Source organism: Alnus glutinosa, chromosome 3 (assembly GCF_958979055.1).
Source record: "Alnus glutinosa chromosome 3, dhAlnGlut1.1, whole genome shotgun sequence".
NCBI classification, from domain to species: Eukaryota; Viridiplantae; Streptophyta; class Magnoliopsida; order Fagales; family Betulaceae; genus Alnus; species Alnus glutinosa.
Genome location: NC_084888.1, coordinates 13055934 through 13077632, shown reverse-complemented (window position 1 = coordinate 13077632; position 21699 = coordinate 13055934). Strand labels below are relative to the sequence as shown.

Here is a 21699-nt window from a genome sequence, read left to right as displayed (position 1 = left end):
TCTTGTTATCCTACTACCCTATTTGTAATATTTCATGTTAATCTATAATTATTTCAATATTTTGAAATAAATTTGCAGTTGTTAAAATTATTGTTTCAATACTCTGTTATATGTCTAGGAATTTATCAACAAACTGAATGACTTTGTCCATAGGACTAATGTTGGATTGATGGATATCAAACAAGTAAACGTCTTGAATTGGGGTATCAAATTATCAAAATGTCTCATGAAATGGCATTCCGTCAGGATTCGTATCAAAACGGGTACTTCGCCCTTAAAAAATCATGTGACAGGTACTTGTTGCGGGCTCCGTCAGGATTTAACAGCGAACCCTGACGGAATACCCTTCCATAATATGTTTTGATAGTTTGATACCCCAATTCGAGACGTTTACTAGTGCGATACCATTCCGGCAAAACGCGTGGTAGTTCAATACCCTTTTATGAAATTATTCCTAAGATTTATCTAAAGATGGATTGACAATGTCACATCAACGAATAAAGACAATAGAATGTCAGGTAGCATATATCTTTAACAAATGATAGAGTTTTGCTACTCTTCACACTAAATTTACATACTAGTGGTATGTTTTAACAAATTGTTAACATTTTTTATCTTTCCAAGTTACTGACCTAAAAAATCTCTTAAAACAAGACGTGCGCTGCCTTACCTTGTTTGTAAAGAATTTACTGGTTTGAGAAGCTTTAAGAGACGGAAATGGTTGTTAATGAAACGAGGAAGATGAAGAAATGTTTGGATAATTTTGATATTGAAATGCAAAGCTCTTCCAGATGCTCAAATTCTCCTAATAAAGGTCAAGATTCAACATATTCTCAAGTCTCCCTTTCCTCTCATCCTAACCTTCCTTGTATAGGAAGTTTGGCTAGAACCTTCCTAATAACCGATTAGCAACCCATCTCTGTCTCCTTTTAACGACTAACAATTCTAGATGCTGAATTTGAACAGAAAAACTAAATTAATATATATAAAATAACTACTAGAACTTCTAGAATTTTCCACGCAGCTGACCCAGTCTTTTTCCTTCCACGTCATCCTCCTCACCACACCCTGACCGACTGTAGCTTGAAGACCACCACGGCAGACCCATAATTAACATTGTTCGTTTGAATTCTAAAATGGTATTTTTTTTTTTTTTTATTTTTTTTTTCTTTCTAAAATGGTATGTTTGATGTTTCCTCAAAACCGTGTAGGTTTGAATTCTAAAATAAAAAAATATAGGGTTTTGGGCCACTTACTTTTAAAAAGTCTATTTCTACGGGTCTACCCAAAAAGCCAAGAAGCCAACAAAGACCCAAAGTCACCCAACTAAACAAATCTTGGGGAATTAAGGAAGAGATCAAGAAAAAGAGGAAAATACACTTTTCTCACAACCTTAACAAACAACACATACATTTTTCCTTTTTACAAAATTAATGCTTAAATTTTTTAAGACTTGCTTGGTATTAAAGAGTTAATTTATTATATATATAGTAGACAGAACTATCGACTGTTGCAGTTCCTCCGCATGCTGTTCTACAGTATTATTCTTTTTGTAATTTAACTATTTTACCATTTGTAATTGGCCTATAAATTAGGATCAAGCATTTGAAATAAGGCAGAAACTTTTAGACAGAGAAAAACCTTTCCTACTATCCTATTTGTAATATTTCCTTTTAATATGTAAGTATTTCAATATTTTGAAATACATTTGCAGTTATTAAAATTATAGTTTCAATATTCTGTTATATATATATATATATATATATATATTCCATGTTTTCATACACTTCTGGAAGGTCAGAAAAAAACGATGTGGCACGTGTGGAAACCGCGACAGGAGACAACGGGCGGTTCTACTATTGGGGCTGGCAGAAGCTACACGTTTGCGTGCTGCGTGTGCCCACCCCATGACCCCACCCACTTGGATAGTTGGATTGGAAATTTGGAAGAAGTACGTGGAAAATTCCTCGTAGAAAAAAAAACAGCAGTACAACGGGGGACCCATTACTTGTCACCTTTGCGTGTTATCTTCATACCTTCTTCTGCAGGAGCCACCTGGGTTTTTCAATTTCTGGATCAAATAACAGTAAATTACTTACAAATATATATATTTTTATTTATTTTTTTTTAAAAAAAAAAAACAGTAAATTAATACTTTAAGTTGCATAATTTCTTTCTATTCTGTTTCTTAACATATGATAATTACATGTTTTCTTGTATTATTAATCCTATTTAAAAATAAATGTGAGAAACCAAAAATATATGCCGTTTTAAAAAATAAAAACCACATACTAAAAAAACGCGTCTTTTAGAGATTGATTGAGATGAAAATATTTAACCATTAAATATTTAGGAAAATGAAAATTAAAGGTTTCTCATAAATTCATGTCCACATATTTGCTGTACTCCAACGCAAATCATATTAATTAATTAATCTGTTCACATTTACTTTGAAATCGCTACAATTAAGTTGTAATAAAGTTATTATCATAGAAAGAGACTTTCCTGCATGCCTGCTTTTATACGTAACGTGTGTGTCCTTTCTTCCACTAAAGTCAAACTTTAGGCTTCCTTACACTAAAAGGATAGGTAACACTTAAAAGAGCATAGATATATTCCATGCCTAGTCTTAAAATAAATAATAATAAGTAACACTTAAAAGAGCATAGATATATTTCATGCCTCGTCTTAAAACAAATAATAATAATAATAATAATAATAATAATAATAATAATAAATAGCAATTCTACTGGAGATGACCTAAGCCTTTTAATGTAAAGAAACGGATTTAAATACTATAATTTAAGAATTTATAATTTTTTTAAAATTGTAAGGGATCCTAATCTCATTTATTAGATATATAGACTAGATTAAAAAAATTTGTTCCAACCTAACTTAAAAGGAAAAAAAAAAAATAAAAAATTGTTCATATTTCTCATTATTTTCAAATCCCATTCGGTATCAAATATTTTATCAATTAAACTAATTGATACCCAAAAAAATAACATATTTTGGGCAAAAATAATAATAAATAATTAAAAAAAAAACAGAAAAATAGTGTTCACCTAATACTCTCACATGGGGGGGCGGGGGGGGGGGGGGGGGAAATAGAGTCAAATGTTGTATTAATTATATTTTATCCCCTTAAATGACTGTCTCTGTCAGGCAGGCTCATGGCTGATCCACGTGGAAAGGAGTGGGAGGCCTCACCGTGGGTCCCATGGCGGCAATTGTCTTAATTAATTAATAATTAATTAACAACATAACCTCCAGAACCGACGGATCCAAGCGGGGATTACGAAGATTAAAAATTTAAAATTATATGCAATCTGGGTTCAATTTTACCACCAAAAATTATACAAATTGTCGTTTGTTCAGATAATCAAGGCCTAATTTATATATTTTGTTTTTTTAATTTTTAATTTTTTTTTTATTGTTATAATGCAAATGATTAGGTTAATTAGAAGTTACAACGAAAAGATTTAGCTAATTAGCTTGGTCTTGTCATGAATAATGTCAACATCGTCGTTAAAACTCATTATTGGGTTTGTTAAAGTACTTGTGGGGACGCTTTTTCTTTTTTCTTTTTAAAAGAGCCTGGAAAGATATTTTAATTTGACATAAATATAAAAATAATTTTAAATATTTTTGTGTTTTGAATGATTTTGTTAATATTTTTATTTTTAAAAAAAAAAAAACTGATGAAGAAAATTTTAACAAATATACCAAAGAGGATGTCTCATATGGTTTCTTATAAGATAAATGCTATATATTTTTTTTTTAATTTCTAGTTTGTTAAAAAAAAAAAATCTCTTCATCATTCAAGAAAATAAAAAAGATAAAATTTGTTTTTAAATTGGGTTGAAAAAAATTGTTCAAGTCTCTTGAACTAACATCTATCATTAAATATGCATGATTATTGCGTACAATTTAAATAAAATTAACATTTCTCGCATGCATTTTATTTTATCCATATTTTTTTAAGAAAAAAAAAACTTTGTTAAAAAACAAGTTGACTTTGTAAATATACGTCTTTTGGTTTAACAACTAACCCAAATACCTTGAAGAAATTGAATTAAAAAAAAAAAAAAAATCCAAATACAATTTTTTTTTTAATTTTTTATTTTTATATTACATCAAAATATTTTTAAATAAAAAATAATAACACACCCTCAAAATAAATATATTAAGAAAATCAACCGTTAATACTTTCCTCCTATACACATTCTCAAGATTCTTTTATAATAGATCGATAGGTAATTTATTATTTTATTTAATTTTCATCGATCTCCTTAGAGAGCGGAGAGTATCTAAGTTGCCAAGTGGGACCTAGATATTTGTGAGAGGGCCCCACAGGGGGACAGCAAGGTGGGGACCATTAGACAACCAACGGGGTCTAACAAAAATTTGTTTATATTTGTTTTTTACTACTAAAATCAGCAGGGTTGAGAGAAGGGGGGGGGGGTCCTCTATTTTCTCTGACCATGATGATGATTACGAAGAACCACCCAGTCAGTCAAGGAACTGCCACGTGGGACTAAGAGGGACCCACGCGCTGGCAGCCATGGGTAGGTTTTTAAAAAAGACTGGTGGGTTCTCCAATCGGCTGCTGTCTTTTTTAATTCTCCTTGCCAGGTCATCCTATGGGCATGCAAAGAATAATCACAAAATTCCATTACACAAATATAAAAAAATTTATTAAAAAAAAACTAAAAATGTATTTAGAATTTTTGAAAAAAATTGTAAAACAAAAGAATAAAAATGGGAGAGAACGGTAAAATATAAATATAGGAAAGGAGGGCCCGGAAATTCCTGGCATTGTGTTTCTTTGGACGAAGAGAGGCCTAAAACCCTGTCATCTCTCTCTCTCTCTCTTCGCTGGGGAAGACTTTGTCTTCCTCTTTGATCTGCAACTAAAGAAAGTTTTTCTTTCTTGCCCTTTGGGTAAATGGGTTTCTGCTAATTTGTATTGAAGATTAGTGAGGCTCATGTTTCCAGGTACCATTTCTTGTTTTCTTGTAGTATTTATTTATATTTTGTGGGCTTCTTTGTTGCTTCAAAAAATTTGGGATGTTTTTGGATTCTTCTGTGAATCTACAGCTTGTATTAATGACCGTTTATATGATTCTTTAGCTGGACATTGTCAGATTTTCATTGTTTTAATTCACGTTTTTCTGATTTTTGGGATTTTTAGGCGACTTCTTCCATTTATGTATCTAAATTTTGTATATAAGAGAGAAAAAATATCACTCTGTAATCTTTATAGTGAATTTGTCGTCAAATTTGTCTATAAATCTTTTCTGCTCCTTAATTGTAACATATTCACGTAGCTTGGATATCTGGATATGCAAAGCGTTTGTGCAGATTTGAATAGGAGGCCATTTTATGGAATGTGGTGCTTTTTAATGCATGAAGTTTGTTTCTCTGTGTTATTCTAAGGATATTGTGTGCTGTATGTAGTCAAATTTACGACCTCCTGAATTAATTTTCATCTGGGTCTGTATAATTAGGCCTTAGAAGAAGAAATTGGACATAGGGGACAAATCCTTAGCTTCATTGTGGAGGAAATTCGGGTTTTCTTTTAAAGGTATGTGTCAATTATAACTGTTTTGAGCTGAAATTGGAGACATGACAAGGGGAAGGATAAGGGAGAAGCTCCACCGGAGCCATCTTTACTCATTTTCATGCCTCCGGCCAAGTACCATGGAGGCTGAGGGGCTGAATTCAGTTCACGGCTCACGAACTGTACACTGCAACGAACCTCAACTCCACCAGAAGAAACCTCTGAATTACTGCTCGAATTATACTTCAACCACAAAGTATAATATTGTTACATTCTTCCCCAAGGCAATCTTTGAGCAATTTCGAAGGGTTGCTAATGTGTACTTTCTTTTGGCTGCGGCTCTTTCGCTCACAGCAATTTCGCCATTCAGTGCTGTAAGCATGATTGCTCCGCTGGCATTTGTTGTTGGGCTCAGTATGGCAAAGGAAGCCCTGGAAGATTCACGTAGGTTCGTTCAAGATATGAAGGTTAATCTCCGGAAAGTCAGTGTTCATAAAGGGAATGGCGTTTTTGGTTATAGGCCGTGGCATAAGATTCGAGTGGGAGATGTGGTGAAAGTGGAAAAGGATCAATTTTTTCCTGCAGATTTGCTTCTCTTGTCATCTACTTATGAGGATGGGATCTGCTATGTGGAGACTATGAATTTAGATGGTGAGACAAACTTAAAAATAAAGAGATCTTTGGAGGTAACCTTGACTTTGGATGATGATGAATCCTTCAGGGATTTCACAGGGATAATTCACTGTGAAGACCCAAACCCCAGTCTTTACACCTTTGTGGGTAATTTGGATTATGATCGTCAGGTTTTTAATCTTGATCCTGCTCAGATTCTCCTTAGAGATTCAAAGCTCAGGAATACAGCTTATGTGTATGGTGTTGTGATCTTCACTGGTCATGATAGCAAAGTCATGCAGAATGCAACAAAGTCTCCTTCGAAAAGGAGCGGCATTGAAAAAAAGATGGACTATGTGATATACATCCTTTTCACTCTCCTTGTACTGATCTCAGTGATAAGCTCGATAGGCTTTGCTGTCAAGACTAAGTACCAAGTACCTAAATGGTGGTATTTACAACCTCGGAGTACTGATAATATATTTAATCCCGAGAAGCCCGGCTTGACTGGGTTTTATCATCTGATCACTGCTCTCATCCTTTATGGATATTTAATACCGATCTCGCTTTATGTTTCAATTGAGGTTGTCAAGGTTTTGCAAGCAACCTTCATGAACCAAGACATACATATGTATGATGAAGAGACTGGGAATCCTGCTCAAGCGCGGACATCGAATTTGAATGAGGAGCTGGGCCAGGTAGACACAATCCTCTCTGATAAAACTGGCACTTTGACCTGCAATCAGATGGATTTTCTTAAGTGCTCCATTGCCGGAACTGCATATGGTATGCGTTCTAGTGAAGTTGAACTTGCTGCTGCAAAACAGATGGCTATCGAGGAGGAAGCCGATCTTTCCAATTTTCCCATGCCTGTAGATAGGCAACATGGTTCAACGAAGAATGTCAGAAGAGGTTCCGAAATTGAACTGGAGACTGTTATTACTTCTAATCATGGAAATGATCAGAAACCTACCATAAAAGGGTTTAGCTTTGAGGACAGCCGCCTCATGAATGGAAATTGGTTGAAAGAACCAAATGTTGATGTCCATAAACTGTTTTTCCGGATATTAGCAATTTGTCAGAGTGCAATTCCTGAGCTGAATGGAGACACTGGGAATTTTACATATGAAGCAGAGTCACCTGATGAAGGGGCTTTTCTTGTTGCAGCAAGAGAATTTGGTTTTGAGTTTTGTAAAAGAACTCAATCAAGTGTGATCATCCGTGAAAGATATCCTAATCCAAGACAACCAGTTGAAAGGTAAGAATAGGACTGAGCTATATAATATAGACCTCTTGTTAATCTTCCTCACAATTTTGTTGTCTTAGTGTCTTTTTATCTTTACAGGGAGTACAAAATTCTGAATATACTGGAGTTCACCAGCAAAAGAAAGCGAATGTCTGTAATTGTGAAGGATGAGGAGGGAAATATTCTGCTTCTATGCAAAGGTGCTGACAGGTAATGCTCACAAATATGGATTAGGATCCTCTACAATTATTTGCTCAAATTTGAGAGAATTCGAGCAGATGATTGTAGAGGATCCTTATCCCACGAAATGTCCTTCTAAACTTGACATTCCTTCAGATGTTCTGACAGCCAAATAGATGGTGTAAATGACCCATGTAAAATCAATCAGCTTCTATATGGCGCTGAGAGTTGTTTTTTTTTCTTCAAAAAAGCTTTATTGAGGCTAAACCAAACTATCTTCTATAATCTCTTAAGCAACTAGAACCTCGGAATCCTGAAAATTGAGCTTAAGCTTTATTTATATTTCTTGCCCTCTTCTACTCTTTTATCTAAACCTCTTTGAGAACTTTAATTGTGTGGGAGAACAAAGCAGGTTGTTTTTTGACTCTCTAACACCCATGCATTTTTCCCATGTACTATGCAGCATCATTTTTGAGCGACTTTCAAGGAATGGAAGAATATACGAGGAAGCTACTACCAGGCATTTGAATGAATATGGAGAAGCTGGGTTGCGTACATTGGCACTTGCTTATAGAAAACTTGATGAGTCTGAGTATGCCACTTGGAATGATGAGTTTCAGAAAGCTAAAACATCTATTGGGGGTGATAGAGAGGCAATGCTTGAGCGGGTATCAGATATGATGGAAAGAGAGTTGATACTTATTGGTGCTACTGCTGTGGAGGACAAATTGCAAAAAGGGGTAGACATAGCCATCTTTTATATCCATATTATTAATATAATGCTCTTTTATTTTTTATTTTTTTTGCTTTAGTTAATTCCAATTTTCTCCTTTTTAGGTACCCCAGTGCATTGATAAACTTGCACAAGCTGGTCTCAAGATCTGGATTTTGACAGGCGATAAGATGGAAACGGCAATCAACATAGGGTCTCTCTCTTTCTGATCAATTAAAGTGCTGTCCTCAATTCATAGCTCTTCTTTTAAGGAGCTTGCAGAAACTAGACTTCTTACTCAGATGTTCCATAGAAAAAATGTAATGAAAGTTATTTTGCGTGATGCAGATTTGCTTGTAGTTTGCTTCGACAGGGCATGAAGCAGATCTGTATAACGACAATGAATTCAGACACATTAGTGAAAGATGGCAAAGAGGTATATTTCTTTGAAAATGGTTACAGGAAATTTTCTTCATTGGATGTTAGACATTTTGGTTTTTGTCACTGATCAGGCTGTGAAAGAGCACATTTTGAATCAACTCACCAATGCCTCTCAAATGATAAAGCTGGATCAGGATCCACATGCTGCATTCGCATTAATTATCGATGGGAAAACTCTGACCTATATTTTAAAGGATGAGATGAAGCATCAATTTTTGGGATTAGCAGTTGATTGTGCATCTGTCATATGCTGTCGCGTCTCTCCCAAGCAAAAGGCAATGGTAGGATCCTCCTTTCTTGTCTGTCAATATTCAACTGTCCTCAAATATCTTCCATATTGCTTTTCAATCATCAAATCATTGATATTCTTATGAATATGGCATTTTATTTACTTGTAAAAAAATAATAATCAATTATGGCATTTTATATGTGCTCTTTCGTTTGGTTCTGTTTTCATGTGTTCAATTTTGACACCAGGTAACGAGGTTAGTAAAAGAAGGAACTGGGAAAACCACCTTAGCAGTAGGTGATGGTGCAAATGATGTGGGAATGATCCAAGAAGCTGATATTGGTGTTGGCATTAGTGGGGTTGAAGGTATGCAGGTTGGTAACAAGTCTAACTGGCACTTTCTGCACAATGTCTCTCTTTATGAGTTTGTACATTCTTTTTTTCAGTTCAATAATTCATACGCTTATCAGCTGTCTCAATAGTTTACCCAAATACACATTTCATCTAGCTTTATTGTCTGTGATTCCCAAAATTTGGTTTAGATTAGCTGAGGAGGGGCGTCATTCTTGTTTGTTAAATTTGGTCTCAAGCTGAACTTTAGACAGGAACTGAGCTCCTTCCCCCACGCGGTACCTTTTATTTTGTTAGTAAAGAATAATGTAAAAAGAACTTGGGGGACCAATTTCTGACTAAATCTTTCTTTTCTTTTCCTGATTGGATGAAAATTTTGTCCCCTAGAATTTTCTGGAGAACTGCCAAATTTGCCATGTGATTACTAGAACTAGTACTATCCATTTGTATTTTGAGTCTCCCTCTTGGGAGGTTGCTTCTGTTGCTGATATTTGATGCATGGGATTTTCATAATGAACAACTTTTTGCAGGCTGTAATGGCTAGTGACTTCTCCATTGCCCAGTTTCGGTTTTTGGAGAGACTTCTGGTAGTCCATGGACATTGGTGCTACAAGAGAATTGCTCAGATGGTAATAGTCAGTCAGTACCCATCTTGATGTTTGATTGTCATTTATATAATTTGTTTGCTACTACGCATGCCTTTCACACTTCGCGTGGCGCGCACACGTGTGACAATGTAATGTAGATGCATCTGTATGTGCATGTGCCCGTTTCATCTCTAATCCATCCTTGTTTAACCTGTTGTCTTTTGCATTCAGGTTTGCTATTTCTTCTACAAAAATATAGCATTTGGTCTTACCCTCTTCTACTTTGAGGCATTTGCAGCCTTTTCTGGGCAGTCAATTTATGATGATTGGTACATGCTGTTGTTTAATGTTATACTTACCTCATTACCTGTCATTTCACTTGGAGTTTTTGAACAAGACGTGTCTTCTGAGGTCTGCCTTCAGGTTAGTTCTGTTAGTAACGCCCACAGTAGTATTTCATCCATGTTCCTGTTACCCTGTACTTACACATCCATCCACAATGCTTTTTTTCAGTTCCCGGCACTATATCAGCAAGGCCCTAGAAACCTGTTCTTCGACTGGTACAGGATACTGGGGTGGATGGGCAACGGTGTCTATTCCTCCCTCGTTATCTTCTTCCTCAACATTATCATCTTCTACGATCAGGCATTCCGAGCTGGAGGCCAGACAGCTGATATGGCAACTGTGGGTACAACCATGTTCACTTGCATCATCTGGGCTGTCAACTGCCAGATTGCACTCACAATGAGCCACTTCACATGGATCCAACATCTCTTTGTCTGGGGCAGCATCGTCACTTGGTACCTGTTTCTCATACTCTATGGCATGACATCACCACTTATTTCTGGGAACGCCTACCAACTTCTGGTTGAAGTTCTTGGTCCTGCTCCTATATATTGGGCAGCCACCCTTTTAGTAACAATTGCTTGTAATCTTCCTTACTTTGCCCACATATCTTTCCAAAAATGTTTTAACCCAATGGATCATCATGTCATCCAAGAAATCAAGTACTACAAGAAAGACATCGAGGATCAACGCATGTGGACTAGGGAGCGGTCCAAAGCAAGACAGGATACCAAGATTGGGTTCACAGCAAGGGTGGAGGCTAAAATCAGGCACTTGAGAGGGAGGCTGCAGAAGAAGCACTCCAACATGGTTGCCTCGTGACATGTCCCTGACTTTTCATTTTCTGAAAAAATTTTCCTAGGGTTTGTGGCCTTTCATAGTTTTACCATTCTTTGTTTTCTTGGTTTTTTTTTTTTTTTTTTTGGTCATATTCATCACAGAAACGCATTAGATAGGGCCTGTTGTATGTACAATACTTATTGAGTTGAAGAATAGTTGATTTTTGCCTAAAAGCTATGCCTCTTTAGTCTCCGCTTAGCCTCTCTATGACAGTAGTTATACATTATACTCAAGAGGTAGGCATGCTGCACATGGTTTTGTTCTTTGAACTAGCCATTAAATTACTGCTGAACTTTGTAAAAATCCTCTGATTCTTCTCTTGTAACTCTTGTTGTATACTAATAGTGGGTTTGATTTCAAATCACCAAGAGAATAGTGGACCAATTCAACTTTCCTGTGGTCACCTTCATTTGAATTTGTCATTAATAATTTGTGTGCTCAACGCAATCACATCATTATTATATAATGGTCCAATTACTAGTACAAACCAATAGCATACAATCAATATGTCCACATGAATCAAACTTCATGCCTTTTTCTTTTGGAAATAATATATACATATATATTGTTATCCTAAGGCCTATTTTCAATTAATTCCCTACACTAGAGGGGGCAAGGTGCTTTGAATACCTTATCCGACAAAGTAGAATCAAGAGGGTTAAATTTTTTTAGATGGCCTAAGGTGGTCATTTGCCCCATTCTCAACCCCTCCTCTCCATTTCAAAAAATGGAGGTGAGTCGGTTCCTTGATTTAGGATGGGTAAAATGGTTAAAAAAACAAAATGACCATTTTACTCCTCCTAAATCAACAAACCGACTCCTCTTTATTTCATTTCCTTACTATAGAGAAGGATCCTCTCCATTTCAAATGAAATGAAGAGGAGCCGGTTAGTTGATTTGGAGAAGGATCTTCTCAATTTTAAATGAAATGGAGAGGATCTGTTTCCTCTTACTCTGCCCTTTACAACAAGGTAAAGATTATAGATTTATAAAAAGTGATTTGTGTTTTAAATTGTTTGTCATTGTATTTTTTGTAGAATAAAAAATATAAACTTACAAACATGGCATATTTAGTCCTCTATGGATGTCTTGATGGGTGAAGCCCATGCAGCCTTATTGGCCTCCAAATTGGCTGTCTCAATAGACTACTCTCCCATTATCATTGAAGGAGACTTTCTCCTCACTATTCTGGCTTTGTAGGATCATTTTCTTTTCTCAGTTTGATCTTTGCACCAGTAATTTTTGACTTTCTTGTTCAATTGCATTCCATAAATGTTTGGAGTGCTCTTAAGATATTTAGATGTGCTAATCTTGATGCACACTTTGTAGGTGGATGGGCCGCTTCCCACCTTGTGTTCGGAAGCATTGCAATTTTTTCACCTTTCATTTCCTCTATCAGATTAAGGAGTGGAAAAATCCTCCTTTGTAATTTTCCCATTTTCCCCCTTTCCCATATTAGAATAGAAAAAAATAAAAAAAATAACTGCAGTCAAGACTTCATACACAAAACTGTAGAACTCCTATCCAGTTAAACTAAAATAATTAACAAAACACTAAAAATTATTTTTAAACTAATTTAATTGCCTATGAAAATGTAAAGCGTCACACACAAATATATATATATATACAAATTTCCTTCAAATCAGTTTGTAGAAAACTCATACAAGTTGGCTTTTAAAAGTAACACGTGTCTTTTAAACTTTTAGAGAAGTACATGAAAAGCAAATGCTTTTAAAAAAAATATGTACTTCTCACATGCAAATGACTCATGTTACTTTTAAAAACTAGTTTGTAAATTTTTTTCTAAGAAATATTTTTTAAGAAATTTATGTCATATATATAGAATACCTCGGTCCGGATGGGCTGTAAAAAGGAGCTTTTATAGCTTCCAATAAAAAGCTGACACATCATCTAAAAACTCCGAAAGCAATAAACATGAAATAGACAAGAAAATACTGAATTGTTTTTCCAATGAAACAAAAAAAGATCCGGCCACTTTGACCGCTGCCAAATCCTTCTTTAATGGAGGATCTTCATCCCGACCATCAGATCCTTCTTCTTCTAAGTCTTATGCAGCTATGGTGGAAAAAAAAACTATCGTATGCCAACTTTACAACATAGCCCCTTCCTTTAAAACTTATCCCCCAGGTCTCTTGCTCTTGTGCGGTTACTGGCTGAAGAAATTGTTGCTGTAAAAGAAGAGAAGATTGAGAGCCGTGAGGTTGGAGAGGTCAGACCAGTTGCATGGATTGGATTTGGAGTTCCTGGTTGTGCCTAAGGTGGCTTTGAAAGCTATTAGAGCTTCCAAATTTGAGTTCGCATAAGCTTTTGAGTGAAACAAGTGAAGGATGAAGATGATGAAATAATTTGTTAATGGCTACTCACTTTGTTGCCTGCAAGTTGAGTGAGAGAGAGAGCGCTTCCAAATGGGTTTCACCATTGTTGTAACGCATAACAGGTACCCGACACGACCCGTGACCCGTTTAAGCTAAACCCAAACACAACTTGTTTATGTTAACGGGTCGGGGCTCCAGACACAACACGACCCGACAATTTCACGAGTCACCCGACATGACCCGTGAAACCCGTTTAACATAATGGGTTGTATCGGGTCAACACCACCATACACGTTTGACCCGTTTAGCTTAAAAGTGCCTCTTTTTTGTTTTTTTTTTTTTTTGTTTTTAAAGACAATTAAGCATATTAATTGTGCAGATACAAATCCAAATGTCAGCTTATCCATTTCCTAAAGAAGTCCACCACTTTGGATTTTCCGATAGCCTTACACTTATGTAATATTGACATGGGACAGCAAGGTCGCAGCTCCAGGCAACACTGATGCAGGGAGAGAGTTGGCTCTTATACCAACTGATGTAGGAAAACACGTAGGAAAAATTAGATCTTGTAAAAGAAAAGATAAACGATCTTGAATTCACTAATTTGCGCACAAATATTAGGAGCAAAATCATTCTTTAGACCCGTTGATTCACTTAAAATACTAGGAATAAAGGTATCAACAATTGGTTGATTCAAAAGAATACCCAAACAATGAAAGAACAAGAGAAACTGATACAAATTGCATCAACAGCACAGCAACAAATACTATCTTGACAGTCCTGTTACTGCAAAGTACATGCTTTTAACTAGTCACACACTAAAGTTAAGAAAAAAAATAAATCAGTAAGTTGTGGATTCAAACACTATATTGCTGTCTCAGGCAATGTCAAAGTTTGATTTGTGTCCAATGACTTAATATGCTTAATTGTCTAATCAAATAATCAACAAAAAAAAATAAAAAAGTTAATTGTGTCTAGCGAGTCACTCACGGGTGACCCGCCAGACTGAGTTAAACGGGTTGATTCGTTTATGATCCAAACCCGTTTAAGGTAAACCTAAATCCGCTAATTTCATGTCGTGTTCGTGTCGAATTGTCAGGTAGTGTCAAAATTGCCAGCCCTATTGTTGTCTGCAAGTTGTGAGAGGGAGAGAGACAGAGAGTAATCGAACCAACAAATTTGACTATACCATGAAGGGAAAAGATAAAAGTGTCGCAACTTCTTGATGGATTGGCTGCTTTTATTTTATTCTAGAGATAATTGCATTATTGATCCCTATGTTATGTCATAATTATAAATTACTCCTTATGGTTTAAAAAGTTTGTGGGAAGTCTTTGTAGTAAACTATAATTACAAATCAATCCCTGGAGTCAAATTCCGTTAAAATTTTTGACAGATTCTGTTAAATGCTACGTTAGTACCACATCAAACCAATAAGTTGGCGACACGTGTCCATTTTAATAAAAAAAATATAAATTTATTAAAAAATAAATAAATAAACTTATTTAAAAAAAAAAAAAAAAAAAAAAAGAAAAAAAAGAAGGAAGGGGTGGCCCAACCATCTTTGGGGGTGGCCGCCGAGGGTGGCTGGGCCACCCCTTCCTTTTTTTTATTTTTTATTTTTTATTTTTAAATAATATTTATTTTATTTTTATAATAATTTTTTTTATTATTAAGATAGACACTTGTGCCATCTTATTGGTTTGATGTGGCGCTGACGTAATATTTAACAGAATCTGTCAAAATTTTTAACGGAATTTGACTCCAGAGATCGATTTGTAATTATAGTTTACCACAAGCACCTCCCATAAACTTTTAAAACCATATAGAATGATTTGTAATTATGGCATACCACAGGGACCAATAGTGCAATTATCCCTTTATTCTATTTGGTGGTTTTGACTGATGCGTCAAAGTTTTATAGGACGCTGTAAAAAAGGCTTTAACAAAAGGTCCGGATAGAAGGGCTCTAATTTGAGATATGATACATTACTACCTTAAGACACAACTCTTGATTACTTTTTTCCATGTGTTAACTTTTACTTTTAATTTTTTTTTAAAAAAAAAAAAAAAAGAAAAGAAAACCCTAAAACTAGTTAGGGAACCACCTTACCACATGGATATGGTGGTCAAAAATTATATCCTAGGTGGCAAAACATCGTATATTCTCTAATTTTATATCATTCAATTTTCTGCGTTAAATATCGATTTTACACACCAAAAAGGAAAGAGTAAGGTGAAAAAGAGAAGGTTAGTTTAGTAAAATAACATCAGCTAGCGTCTTAGGGTTTCATATACGCTCATTCTTGACCTATAAAATGCCTCTCTCAGTCGACACCTCTCTCCTACGGTAGCAGAGATCAGTGCAGATCTACAGACCACCGTCATCAAGGTTAGCCAATACCTATTTCTTTCATCCATTCTTATTGTTCGTTCATTATACTGTATTTGGCTCCCTTTTTGTTATTGTTTCAGTGGGTGAATGTTGTGTTTGGTGGTTGCCGAGAATCCTCGTAGGAAAATAGAAGAAACGAAAAAAAGATATGATCGTTTTGAACCTCCGAGCCTATCGTTATCTGGGTCCTGAGTAATACTGTTCTAGGCCAATTACTTGCTTTAGGTCCATGTAACCCATCATTAGGAATTACGATTTCATTTTCTAGTAGTTTCTTAATTTTATTTTATTTTTATCTGTTTTCTAAAGTCAAGAAAGATAAGTGAAAATTTATGCTTTGTTTATTGCATTGATTTCAATATTCTGGAGAGATCCATACAGTAAGAGCAGCACAGAAGATTATAGCTGAATTGAAATGCTCTAGGTTCTGTTTGGCTAGGATTGGAATTACTTTTGGTCGTTAACAGGACATTTTTTCTACACCATTCCATTTTCTTTCCTTTATTAGTGTCACCAACCCATTTTCATTAATACTGAAACATCTATGAGAAAAATGACTTGGAATGTTGGGCCTCAAAATTTGCCCATAAAGAACAGATTTTTACATACCCATGAACATCATATGAAGACAGAGAACTCAAGGGGAGAGCAGCATAGCAAATGAACTATTTCTACATCATTTCAGTTGTTGTCAAACCCACCTTACTTGAGGTATTTCCAATGTTAGATTTCCACTCTCGGGCCAGTCTTTCAGAGCAGAGACCCCAATTAAAGAGAAACCACATGTGATCTATACAAATAGTGGATTTGCAAAACCCCGTGATTACTGTAGAAACTACATGACTACCACTTTTATGTGCTGCAATGGAGTAAATCTATTATGTTTTTTTTTTATCAACACTCCAATCTAGTGAGAAGAGTGTAAAAAACTTGACTATGGGCATCAAAATGTAAGGGCTTTTTGAAGTATTATATTGTCTATCGAACTTACCAAATAATGGGTCTTGATCTTTTACATTATTGCTTTAGTTTGTGTCAGTGTGCTTGTGCATACATGCTACAAGCTGGAGGTGCCATGTGTCTCCAAATGTCTTAAGCGCATGGGACACAAAACACAAATCTTACTCTTCCAACACTAACATAGCTAGTCTATTTGTATACCCTTTATACATAATGTTTATATGTACACGTTTGTGTTTGCTCATTTTTTTTGTTTTGTTGAGAAAACATGCTTGCTTGTCTCTGATTTTTTTGTTTTGTTTTGTTTTTTTGAGGATTAAGTTTTGTTATGGAAGTTTTTTGATGACTTGATTTTGCGGGAGGTCTAGTTAATTTGTATATACAGTTTTTGGCCTAGAAGTTTAGCTTAATGCAGCACAGTGAACAAGCACTTTTCCTTATTTGTTCCTCTTATTATATGCTTGTAGAAGGAATTCGCAAACTTAGTTACAATGGCAGTCACATTCTACGATGTCAACTCGCCTGCTGGCCTGAAGAAACTTGATGATTACCTCCTTACTCGCAGTTACATTACAAGGTAAGTTTCATTGTGTCACTTTTTTTCTCCATATCTAAGTGTTGCTTGTATTGTTATTCTGGACTTGGTTGAGTCGTAATTGAGAAGACATGAACAATTATGGCAGTTTTATTTTTAATTTTTTTATAAATTCTGGATTAATATATGGTATGTAAATTCTATCTTGCTCTCTTCAGCTACCAAGCTTCAAAGGATGATATTACTGTATATGGAGCTCTTTCAAAGGCCCCATCAGCTGAATACGTTAATGTCTCTCGGTGGTACAACCATATCGATGCGCTCTTGAGGATCTCGTAAGCTCTTATTAATATTTTTATTGTTAAATTACAAGTTAATTTCCATATTATTTGTTTCTCAAACCATTTATTTGCTATTGTAGTGGTGTTTCTGGAGAAGGGTGTGGTGTCACTGTGGAGGGATCTGCTCCTATCACTGAGGAGGCAATTGCAACTCCTCCTATTGGTGACACAAAGGCAAGTGCATTCTTCCTTATTTTTTGGTCAATTGGACGTGATGTTTATATTGCTCCTGGATGCTTTCTTGGGGTCAATCTGGGTTGTGTTAGTTGGCATGTCATGACTACCAGTGCTTGCTGTTGTTTTCTTTTCATTTTTAGAGATTTCTTTAAGAGAGTTTAATCTCATACTAGATCAAATATAATGCTTTCAGGCCGCAGCTGCTGAGGATGATGATGATGATGTGGACCTTTTCGGTGAAGAGACTGAGGAGGAGAAGAAGGCTGCGGAAGAACGTGCTGCTGCAGTTAAGAAATCTGCCAAAAAGAAAGAATGTGAGTTTCTTCATGGCTTATGTTTATGCAGCTTAAGTTGCTTTTAAATATGTTCTATTGTCTTCCTGCCTGTCTTCCCTTCCTCTGGTATTCACAAGAGTATTTTTTTGAACCACCTTTATCAGCTGGCAAGTCATCAGTTCTTTTGGATGTGAAGCCATGGGATGATGAAACTGACATGAAAAAGCTCGAGGAAGCAGTGAGAAGTATTCAGATGGAAGGGTTGTTTTGGGGAGCCTGTATGGTTTTTCATCTTGATTCTGCTTGTTATTACTTTTGAACTTTAGAAAGGAAACAAACCTTAAGGCTTTGTCTTTCCTCCATTATTAGACCATGCTTTTTGTTAATTTATGACAGTTGCCTTCTCATTTCTCTTGTATTGTGTTAATCTTTTGTTATCTTAACATCATATTATACATTTCTGATTCTGACATTAATTTAATGATTGTCACAGCTAAACTCGTAGCAGTTGGGTATGGTATCAAGAAATTGCAGATAATGCTTTCCATTGTGGATGACTTGGTATCTGTTGACGATCTCATTGAAGAACGTCTTACAGTTGAACCTATTAATGAGTATGTCCAGAGCTGTGACATCGTGGCCTTCAACAAAATATGTAAGTAGGGTTATAAGCTTTTTCTCATATCATTCAATATATGCCAGAACAACTGTTGGGTTGAGTAGTGATCAACCCATCACTGTATGGATTGCCTGATTCTGTTCACAGAATTCTTGTACACCTAATTTTCACATTTTGTGAGTTTTGATACATTGTTTGTCTCTGCCTGATTCTTCTTGCAGAGAATTGGAGGATAAGCCTGTGTGTTTGTTGGTGCTGGGGAGGTTGAAGACCTGAAGTTATGGCGACTTTGTATTCCTATCTTTGATCCTCAAAACTCTAATATTCCAAATTTTGTTTGTTGGGACGTGCGTTTTTAGTGATTGATTATGCTTCCAGAGAAGCAAATGGTGTCTACTACTATATTTTTATGATCTTGGTATATGGAATATAATGACTTAAAACCATATCAACAGAATGCACAATTTGTGGACATTTTGTTCTTGAATCATTTCCAAAGTCCTTTAGGATTGAGAAGGGACGGCTGCCTGATACAACCGGCCACTTTAACAGGATGGTGATGATGGAAAAGCCGGTTGAAGTGAATAATCACAATATTCGGAGGAATAAACCATTGGCCAGCCATTGCACAAATGAACGGATGGAATTGCCAACGGTGACTTCCACCATGCGAAAAATTGTCGGGTCACGTGGTATTTATTAGGGCAGCTACTAAATTAATTAAATTTTGATATTTTTTTTTCCTCCACTCTTTCTTGTCTACGCAAATTAATAAAATTTGATTATGATTAACTTGTACTAAAAGGTGTGGTAGCTAAGCATTTTTCATCTAACAAACACTTAAATAAGTGCTTACCCAATTCCCATTCCCATTCTCCACCTTCCCTTCTCCTTTACCCAATTCTTTGAGTTTGACCCTTCCTCGTCCCCATCCCCTTCCTCTTATTTGCTTAGGAAAAGAGAGAGAGAGAGAGAGAGAGAGAGAGAGAAAAAAAAAATAAAGGCTTTTTAGCATTAGTAAAGGGACAAAGTTTTCTTTCAAATTTAGTTGGAGGAATTTCTTCAAATTTAATATAAATTAATATATGTACTTAAAATTAATATAAATTTCTTCAAATTCAAATTAGAGCACGTAAATAAAGGGTTGTAAATAAACTAGTTCATTTGATAACATGCTCTATATCTGCTCGTTTAAACCCGATTCGGGACTGCAAAAATTCACTTGTGATTGTAGAAACTTGCTCAATTATTAAGTAACACATTTCTGACTCACTCGATTAAAGCTTGCGAGCCTAACTCGTATAAAACTTGACATAATTATATTGAGTAGTTAGTGTGTGTATGTGTATGTGTATATATCTATATAGTTTGTATGACATATCACACATGGTTAACAATAGTTATATACTATATTTTTCCTCAAAAACAAAAAAAAAAAAAAGAAGTTATATACTATATTTATACTATAATTAATTAGTTATATATAGTATACTTGGACTTACTACTTGCTCAGATTATACATATATTATAGTTTATATTTTCTAGTTATATATAATAATATGTTGTTAATTTGTTACCTTTATACTATAGTTATATACAGTGGCGAAGCCAAAAATTTGTCTTAATGGGAGCGGAATTAAAATAATAAAATATAATAATAAATATTTTTTTTGTTGTTGTCTTTTTATATATTATATTTTTATTATAATATATAAAAGTATGGTAATTACAATTCAAAATATAAATTATAACATAATATATGTATCACAAAAAATGTATCTATCAAACTTCATAAATATATGCCAAATTAATATATCAGTGGACATGTAGGCACTAATACAACAACAACAACAAAAACAACAACAACAACAACAAAAATTACAAAATTACAAAATACAAGGTGCCTAAAATTGCATCCTACTCGCCTTTAGAGAAACAAAATCATCAAGTATCAAATCTAAATTGAAGCTTTCAGAAATTTCCCTTTCAATGTAGACTTTTCACACCAAACAACTAATGGCCTAATGGCACATACTCTAATGATATTCTAATTAAATTATTAGCATATTCCGATAGCTATTAATCTAACAAATCAACAAACAATGTCTTAATAAAAAGAATAAATAATAACAAATAACGTACCTGAAAGTGGCAAAAATTCTACTAAAACTTGTCACTTGGCCAGTTGGCCCACTCCCACAGTATAAAGAAAACCTTATAAAAAAAAATGACAATGTTGTTCTTATCAGAATAATAAAAAAAAAAAACTATAATATAAAAGAAGAGTCAATAAAATTATTTATAATCACATTGATGTCAAAAGAATAAATAAATAAATTGAATTTGACTATGGAAGTTTGACCAAAAGTAAAAGTTATAATTTATTAAGTAATAAAGATGAAAGAACTTTGCAAATTGCAATGACCGTAAGTAATAGGAAAAGTAAAACAAAGAAAATTAACTTAAAAAAGAAAAAGAAAAAAATGTGGTTGTGGCCCACGTTGACAAGTCACGTTGCAACTTGCAATGACTGAAATTCTGAAAAGTATATAAAAAAAAAATTCTAAAAAGCAAAACAAAGACAACCTGTCAATCACAGATTTTCATCTTTATCCTGAAAACTGAAAAGTAAATGAAGAAAGAGAACAACTCAACAACCATTGTCTCACACAGCCACACTCTCAGCTCAGTAATAGAAAATAAAAAATAAAAAATAAAAAAAGTATAAGGCTTACGGTGCGAGAGATTGCCGATGAAGATTAAGTAATAAAGATGAAAGAACTTTGCAAATTGCAATGACCGCAAGTAATAAGAAAAGTAAAACAAAGAAAATTAACTTAAAAAAGAAAAAGAAAAAAATGTGGTTGTGGCCCACGTTGACAAGTCACGTTGCAACTTCTAAAAAAAAAATTATGAAAAGTATTTAAAAAAAAAATTTGAAAAGCAAAACAAAGA

At 34.7% G+C, this 21699-nt stretch overlaps 2 protein-coding genes across 4 annotated transcripts; both read left to right on the top strand.

The window, feature by feature from the left end:
• Positions 1 to 4810: 4810 nt before the first annotated feature.
• LOC133862800 (probable phospholipid-transporting ATPase 4) lies at positions 4811 to 11279 on the top strand. The gene is made up of 11 exons (XM_062298673.1): positions 4811 to 4998; positions 5511 to 7433; positions 7521 to 7631; positions 8065 to 8341; positions 8439 to 8527; positions 8662 to 8749; positions 8826 to 9035; positions 9232 to 9357; positions 9865 to 9963; positions 10153 to 10344; positions 10435 to 11279. The coding sequence occupies exons 2-11, from the start codon at positions 5629 to 5631 to the stop codon at positions 11086 to 11088; spliced, it is 3651 nt and encodes a 1216-aa protein (XP_062154657.1). The 5' UTR covers positions 4811 to 4998; positions 5511 to 5628; the 3' UTR covers positions 11089 to 11279.
• A 4419-nt stretch (positions 11280 to 15698) lies between these two features.
• On the top strand, positions 15699 to 19218 carry LOC133864424 (elongation factor 1-delta-like). Of its 3 annotated transcripts, XM_062300758.1 has the most exons (8): positions 15700 to 15834; positions 17265 to 17374; positions 17551 to 17667; positions 17754 to 17847; positions 18044 to 18164; positions 18290 to 18403; positions 18619 to 18780; positions 18966 to 19218. In XM_062300758.1, coding segments are annotated over exons 2-8 (696 nt in total). In that variant the 5' UTR covers positions 15700 to 15834; positions 17265 to 17288; the 3' UTR covers positions 18968 to 19218. The 3 variants fall into 3 exon arrangements, with proteins under 3 accessions (XP_062156740.1, XP_062156742.1, XP_062156741.1); XM_062300756.1 differs by lacking the exon at positions 18966 to 19218 and having other exon boundaries at positions 15699 to 15834; positions 18619 to 18788; XM_062300757.1 differs by lacking the exon at positions 18966 to 19218 and having other exon boundaries at positions 15792 to 15834; positions 17268 to 17374; positions 18619 to 18788.
• Positions 19219 to 21699: the final 2481 nt, after the last annotated feature.